Consider the following 7,349-nt stretch of genomic DNA (forward strand, 5'->3'; position numbering starts at 1 on the left):
TTGGGTCTGCCCTGAATCCTTCAACCTGTCTTCCCCCATGGCTGGCCCAGTCTCATTTCAGCAGGGGGTCACCCAGGAAACAGTGGCCTCTCCAGAGGAGGAAGGGGGGCAGTAGCTGAGGTCTGGGACCACCGGCAAGTCCCCCTCAGGCGGCCTGGGACACAGCCACCTTTGTTCTGGCCCCTCCCTGCCCCCTCAGTCCCAGGCTATCCGGCTGGATTAGCCTTATCCAGGGGAAAGCCACCGAGGCCCCTTCTGGAATGTGGCCTGGGGGTGGGAGGCAGGCGAGGAGCGGAGGTGATTAGGCTGGTGGGGTCTCTCCAGGGCAGGGCCGTGCCCCCAGCCACACCAGGACCACCCTGGGCAGGGCTCTATGTGTCTTCTGCCCGAGGTGCCTGGGGCTCCGGGAGGTGGAGGGGTCTCCCCATCCCTCTAGCCCCCCTTGGAGGGGCCTGGGACTGGGAGCCCCACCATGGGGCCCGGCCTGAGGTAGCTCAGGGAAAAGCCTCTTAGAGGGGGCGGGTTGGGTGGCGGAACACTAAGCCCCAGGCATGGGGCAGCGAGCCGCGGGGTGAGTCCGAGGCTGGTCTGCAGGCAAGCCTGGGAGTCGCCAGCCGTGCCCCCCCCAGGCTAGGCTCCCCGGGGACCCGGTGGGGCGGCCCTCCCTGCAGGCCTCAGGAGATGTGAGGCTGGACACCCAAACCCACAGGCCGGCGCAGGTGAGCGTGGGGCTCGGGCTGCCAGGGCCACCCTCTTGTCGGGGTCCTCAAGTGGTTGCCGTTGTGAGGGGACGACAGACAGGAAAAGCCAGACCCTGTCCTGGTGGGGGAGGGGCGGAATCCGAGATGCCCGCAGGGCCCCCGGCACTGCCCAGCGAGGGCAGGGAGACCCCCAGCACCCAGGGGCCTCCGAGGGAGGGAGGTTCGGTCAGCCGCAGCTGTGGTCTGGCCCATCCTGCCTGGGAGGCCCACCCTCCTGTCTGTTACGGGGGCGCACGGGGCTGCTGTGTGAACCCCTGGGGGGAGCTCCAGGAGCCAGAGAGACTTCTCCTTGTGGGGGGACTGGGGGGCTGCTAGGGGTCTGGAAGGTAGAAGTTCTCTTTCCCAGGGCCCCTTCAAAGCTCCCCACCTGTCCAGGGGAGCCGGAGCTCCGACGGCGCCCCCCCCCCCCCCCCCCCCCCCCCCCCGCCCGGGGGGGGCGGGCCCCCCCCCCCCCCCCGCGGCCCCCCCCCAAGATTCCCTGCTGGCCTGGGGTAATCACTCACCCATCTCACAGGTGGGAAAACTGAGGCTCAGTGAGGGGCACGGAGCAAATGCAGGGCCAGGCTGGGATGAACTGCAACTCTGCCCCCTTGGCTTCTGAGACAAGGCTAATGTTGTTTTAACCTGTTTTGGGTTATTTTTTTCCAAAATGTTCTGATGACAATAGTCATTCCTGACTTTTGAAAAAAATTAGGAACGTACCACAAGGCCAGGGAGGAAAAGAAACCCCCATTTTGCAGTCGGCGCCTGTCTCCTCCCCTCCCCCCATTTGCTCCTTTGTCCTGAGACCCTCGCAGGTGCACACTGGGGTCCCCACGCACGTCCCTGGGCACACACCGGCTGCCTGGCTCTCCCGCTCATCACCCCGTCCTGCCACCACTAGGTCCTCAGGGGCAAGGAGTGTCCTCGAGAGGGGTCTTCCTGAAGTCGACTCAGGTGGGAACAACTCTAGCATCCTCCCCTCACCCTTCGCACGCCCCTTGGAGGAGGGGAGAATTGGGGTGAGGTCCTACCTCGGTTTCCCCTCCTGGCTCCGTTCCCTGAGCAAGGCTCTCGTGGGTAGCCCCATAACTCAGTTTCCCCACGCTGGGTCTCCATCCCCCTTCCTTGTCTAGGCTACAGACCCTGGCCGCTCCCTCCTGACCCCCTCCTCCAGCAGAGGCAGCCGCGATGGGCGCTGGCGGCCCCCGGCCGGGCGCGGGCCCCCCAGACGGCGGCTGGGGCTGGGCGGTGCTGGGCGCCTGCTTCGTGGTCACCGGCTTCGCCTACGGCTTCCCCAAGGCCGTGAGCGTCTTCTTCCGCGCGCTCATGCGCGACTTCGGCGCGGGCTACAGCGACACGGCCTGGGTGTCCTCCATCATGCTCGCCATGCTCTACGGCACCGGTCAGCGCCCCCTCGCGGATCCCTGCCCCCCTCCGGGGCCCAAGATTGAGGGTCTGGGGTCAGGACCCAGGAGACACCCGACACCCCGCCCCCGGGCATCCCCCGGGCCCCTCGGGGCGGGGCGCGGAAGCCTCTTCCTGCCCGTGGAAACGCTGGCACCAGAGAGAGGGGAGGAGAGGGCAGGAAGCGGCTGGAGGTGGATCCCGCACCCGAGTGGCTGACCCAGCAAATCTGGCCAGCAGGCAGGGTCCCTGCATTCCTGCCAAAAGACCCACACCCGCCTATGTTACAGGTGGGGAAACTGAGGTCAAAGTAAGATTCCCGCTCCCCGAAGCCCTAGCCACCTCTGCGGATAGGGGAGATGCTGCAGTTTTCCTGGCCAAGCAGCGAGGGGTGTGAGGATGAGGGTGGGGCAGCCTGGGGAGAAGCGCAGCCCAAGCAGGATTCCAGCTGTGAGGATACAAAGGGAGTAGGGCCCACCCCTTCCGCTCTGGGTTCTGTGTTCTCAGGAGGGTTGGGGATGGCGGCTCTGGACCATGACAGGTCCCTCCACTTCGTACCCTGGAGGACGCACAGCCTTGGTCTATCCCAGCCAAGCTGTGTGACCTTGGCCAGACACTGCCCTCTCTGAACCGGCGGTGACCGTATCCCCTTGAGCCGTCTTCCACGGCGGGGAGGTGCAAAGTCTGGAGTGTCCACTGGAGAGGAGATTGGTCCAGCCGGAGCGGTGACCCTGCCCTGCCCACAGGCCCAGTGTCCAGCATCCTCGTGACCCGCTTTGGCTGTCGCCCGGTGATGCTGGTGGGTGGGCTGTTGGCCTCGGCTGGCATGGTCCTAGCATCCTTCGCCACGCGCCTCGTGGAGTTATACCTGACGGCTGGGGTGCTCACAGGTGAGCGCGCCCATGGCTCTCCTCCCTGCGGGGGGTGGCGGCGGGGACGGGAGCCCTTGTTGCAAGACCTCCTGTCCTCGGTTTCCCCATGAGGGTCGTCCTCGAGGTCCCTCTGCTCAGTTCCCGGGGGTCTACCCGCCCCGTCGCCCTCCCCGCTCCTGCTGGCGGCTAGGGAGGTGGGGCGCCCTCCGGAGCCAGGCACAGCGCCGCCTCGCCCGCAGGCCTGGGCCTGGCCCTCAACTTCCAGCCGTCGCTCATCATGCTGGGGCTGTACTTCGAGCGCCGGCGGCCTCTGGCCAACGGGCTGGCGGCGGCGGGCAGCCCGGTGTTCCTGTCGGCGCTGTCGCCGCTCGGCCAGCAGCTGCTCGAGCGCTTCGGCTGGCGCGGCGGCTTCCTGCTGCTCGGCGGCCTCCTGCTGCACTGCTGCGCGTGCGGCGCCGTCATGCGGCCGCCCCCGGGGCCCGGGCCGCGGCCGCGCGGGGACAGCGCGGGCGAGGCCCCCGGGGAGGCGGACACGGACGGCGCGGGACTGCGCCTGCGCCAGGCACCCCCCGGCGGCAGGCCCCGGGGGCGCCTGCTGGACGTGGCCGTGTGCGCCGACCGCGCCTTCGCGGTGTACGCCGTCACCAAGTTCCTGATGGCGCTCGGGCTCTTCGTGCCCGCCATCCTGTTGGTGAACTACGCCAAGGACGCGGGCGTGCCCGACGCCGACGCCGCCTTCCTGCTCTCCATCGTGGGCTTCGTGGACATCGTGGCGCGGCCGGCGTGCGGCGCCCTGGCCGGCCTGGCGCGCCTGCGCCCGCACGTCGCCTACCTCTTCAGCCTGGCCCTGATGGCCAACGGGCTCACGGACCTGAGCAGCGCGCGCGCGCGCTCCTACGGCGCCCTCGTCGCCTTCTGCGTCGCCTTCGGCCTCTCCTACGGCATGGTGGGCGCGCTGCAGTTCGAGGTGCTCATGGCGGCCGTGGGCGCGCACCGCTTCCCCAGTGCGCTGGGCCTGGTGCTTCTCGTCGAGGCCGTGGCTGTGCTCATCGGACCGCCCTCTGCCGGTGCGCCCCGCGGGAGGAGAGGGGGACGCGGCCTAGGGCCCCAAAGTCCGAGGGAAACCCCCTTCCTGTGCCAGATGGTACATCCGGGGATGTACCATGGGTGGAGACAGCCTGGGGGGACTCCCCTTCCCGTGGCCAATTAGCCCCTGCTCCAAGCCGGTACCCCTAGCTCTGGGTGAGGACGGAGAAGCCAGGAAAGGTGCCAGGAAGAACCCAACACTGCCAGCGGGTGGCTCACTAGGTCTCCGGCAGGTGGCCCAGGTGCTTATTCTCCTTTTGCAGATGGGGGAACTGAGGCACAGAGGCCTAGTTTCAGTTGCAGTCCCAGAATTAGATAGAAGCCCCACCCTGTGCTGAAGGCCTGTACCTTTGAAACACTGCGTCTGGGCACCTTAGTCTCCCCAGCCTCTGAGGGTGACTGGAATAGGGACAGCGTCTTGGGGAACCAGGAGCAGAGTGGGGGTGCTCCGTGTGCTCATGGGGAGAGGCACAGAGGTCTCCCAGTGTGCACATCTACCGAGCACTCTACATTCATCATGTCTTGGGGAGTCATCTCGAGGAGGGTGGTCCGGGAGGGCTTCCTGCAGGGGCTGGCGTGAAGAAGCCCACAGGAGAGGTCGTGTTTGGGGACAGTGTTCCTATACAAGTGAGGCAGGAGGCAGGATGGGAAAGGTGGGGGTGGGGGGATATTAGAGTCTTCCTGGGTTGTTAGGTTTTCCAGAAACGGCAGGAAGCCTGCGTGTGAGCAAGAGAGAGCTGAGGTCAGGCTGCGGGAGGGAGCAATGACGGGGGGAGGCCACCTTGGCTGGGGGCCCAGGAGGCACCTGTGGTGGGGTGAGCTGCACGTCCTTCCAGGGTGGGCTAGCTGAGTGCCCCTCATCTCACCGACCCAGCGGGAACCACCAAGCCCCTGAACCTGTCCGGGCCCTGTGTGTGGGCAGCCTGCAAGCCCACCACCAAAAGCCACACCACCAGCCCCCCAGATGCTCAGGCAGCCATCCTCCATTTTCTTGTGTGACCCTGGGGTGGATGTAAGAGGCGGAGAAGGCTCATGGGGTGAGAAGGTGAAGGGCCCTACAGGGCTGCGTGTGGGAGGGACAGGGACAGCACTGGCTGGCTGGGTGGGGACCAGGAAAGCAAGGTTGGGGGAGCACTGCTCAGGGGCTCAGCTGGGCAGCCGGCTCGGGGGACACCAGGGAACCTCCCCAAGACCACAGAGATGCAGACCGAGGGGTCACAGCCAGGTGTGGACACAAGAATGCCCCTGAGAGAGGGGCAGCCCACAGAGGAACCACGCTTTAGGGGAAAATACTTGGAATTAAAAGATTTTCCTGAGTTTGAAAGTAAGATTTGCCTGTGATAGGAAACTTGAAAAATACAGAGGAGGAAATAGGAGTTACCGACCCATAAGCCCTGCCCCCAGCCCGTGCCCGACAGTTCAGTCTGGGGTCGCCGGGGCCTCCTGGGAGGGCGGGGGGAGGTCTTGGGGGGTGGAGGGGAGAGCTGAGCCAGGCTCCTGAAGACCAGGGGGGTTGAGTGGAAAGGGCAAGAGTTGGGGGCTCCCAGGAGAGCAGGGCTGAGCCCAGTGCCCCCTCCCACTCCCACCCAAATATCCCCAGCTGGCAAGTCACGGGGTGCGTGTGGGGCTTGAATCCAGGGTGCAGGAGGTGCTTTGTAAACTGTAAAGTGCGGCCTCACCGAAGGCCCCGTATTACTTCAGAAATTGAGGTCCAGGGAGGCGAAGTGACAGTTTTAAGGTCTCAAATGGCAGAACTTGTGGAGGGTTTTGCGTCTGTAAAATGGGGTCCCCGCAGGCCCTTACCACCCGGTCCCCCGCAGGCCGCCTGGTGGACGCACTGAAGAACTACGAGATCATCTTCTACCTGGCCGGCTCTGAGGTGGTCCTCGCAGGGGTCTTCATGGCTGTGGCCACCAACTGTTGCCTGCAGCGCTCTCAGGACGCCCCACCCAGCCCAGGCACGGACGGTGGGGCCAGTGACACCGAGGACGCTGAGGTCGAGGACGCAGAGGCCCGAGGGGACTCTGAGCCCCTGCCCGCCTGCGCTGAGGAGCCCAGCGGCCTCGAGGTCGTGGAGGTGCCAAGCCCAGGGTCTGGGCCCTCGGAGCCCGAGGTGGAGGCAGAGCCAGGAGTGGACCCCGAGCATGTATAGAGCGGGGGAATTAGGTGGAGTGGCTAGTGACTTTCCCTCTCAGAGTCCTGGCTGCCCCAAGGGCCTGGCACACTGGAGGCTGCTTTGGGGTGGTCACCCTGGGGTCCACGCGGGGAGTTGCTTCCCTCTTCTGCCCGTTGGGCCATGGCCAGGCCCTCCTCCCGCTCGGTGAAGCTGCTGTGTGCGGACTGGGTCTGGGCCTGTGTGAAACTAAAGGTCATAAAGCTCAGCTGAAAACAGGAGCTGGACGGGGGGCTCAGTTTCTGCACCTCCGCTTGGCCCTGGCTGCTCCCTGGTGGGATGGCGTAGGAGGGAGTCTGAGAGGCTCTTCCCCGGACCCTCTGACCAGGCGGGGGCTGGGGGAGGAAGTGGCAGAGATGGAGGACGGGTGGGAGAGGGTGTTCCCAGGCTGAGTGGCAGTAGGGGTGGCCCTGTGGCTCAGAGCTGTGCACAGAAGCCCGGCAGGCAGCACCTGGCGCTGGAGGGGCCCAGAGCAGTCTGAGAAAGAACGCAGGTCCCAGAGTCCGGGCTGGGATGAAGCCTGGCCCTGAGCCTCGGAGATTGACAGTAAATGACTTATCCTGTGACACACCCTTAGAGCGTGGGGCCAGCACCTGCCCTGCTGCCTTCTGCAAGGCATGCCTGTCCCCTCGCCTTCCTGAGGGACCCTCACCCAGCCAAGCTCCGGTCTCTGCTATGTAGGAGATAAACTCAGGTCCTGGGGGCTTTGCTCTGGACCCGTGTCCCTGTGGACATCACCGTGGCTCTGTGAGCAGCCCAGTCCACCCACTGACCCTGGCATCTGCTTCCCCGTAGGGGGTCTCGGGGACATCTCCTCTCTTGCATTTGATCCAAGCACAGGGAGCTCCAGGGTCAGGCTGGCTGAGCAGACTGGGGGATCTATTTTCTCCATGTATTCTCGTCCCACAGATTTGACACTCCTGTCCTTGCCTCCCTTCCTCCAATCAGGAGCGTGGTGACCAGGCCCCAGCGGAGGAAGCGGCCTTCCCCCCGCACACCCCTGCTCTGTCCAGCCAAGCTCCTCAGGAGGGCCCATCCCCCTGGTGACCCCTCCCTGTTGGCCTCCTTTCC

At 65.7% G+C, this 7,349-nt stretch overlaps 1 protein-coding gene across 1 annotated transcript; it reads left to right on the plus strand.

The window, feature by feature from the left end:
- Positions 1–1,931: 1,931 nt before the first annotated feature.
- On the plus strand, positions 1,932–6,292 carry SLC16A8 (solute carrier family 16 member 8). The gene is made up of 4 exons (XM_046645939.1): positions 1,932–2,145; positions 2,894–3,037; positions 3,259–4,086; positions 5,926–6,292. The coding sequence occupies exons 1-4, from the start codon at positions 1,932–1,934 to the stop codon at positions 6,255–6,257; spliced, it is 1,518 nt and encodes a 505-aa protein (XP_046501895.1). The 3' UTR covers positions 6,258–6,292.
- The last annotated feature ends 1,057 nt before the right edge of the window (positions 6,293–7,349 follow it).

This window comes from Equus quagga, chromosome 19, assembly GCF_021613505.1.
Source record: "Equus quagga isolate Etosha38 chromosome 19, UCLA_HA_Equagga_1.0, whole genome shotgun sequence".
Lineage (NCBI taxonomy): Eukaryota > Metazoa > Chordata > Mammalia > Perissodactyla > Equidae > Equus > Equus quagga.

Excerpts from the sequence above, each read along its gene's own strand:
- SLC16A8 (XM_046645939.1), top strand. The coding sequence starts at position 1,932 with ATGGGCGCTGGCGGCCCCCGGCCGGGCGCGGGCCCCCCAGACGGCGGC. Across the intron at positions 3,038-3,258 it reads GACGGCTGGGGTGCTCACAG|GCCTGGGCCTGGCCCTCAAC; the intron begins GTGAGCGCGCCC and ends CCTCGCCCGCAG. Across the intron at positions 4,087-5,925 it reads CATCGGACCGCCCTCTGCCG|GCCGCCTGGTGGACGCACTG; the intron begins GTGCGCCCCGCG and ends GGTCCCCCGCAG.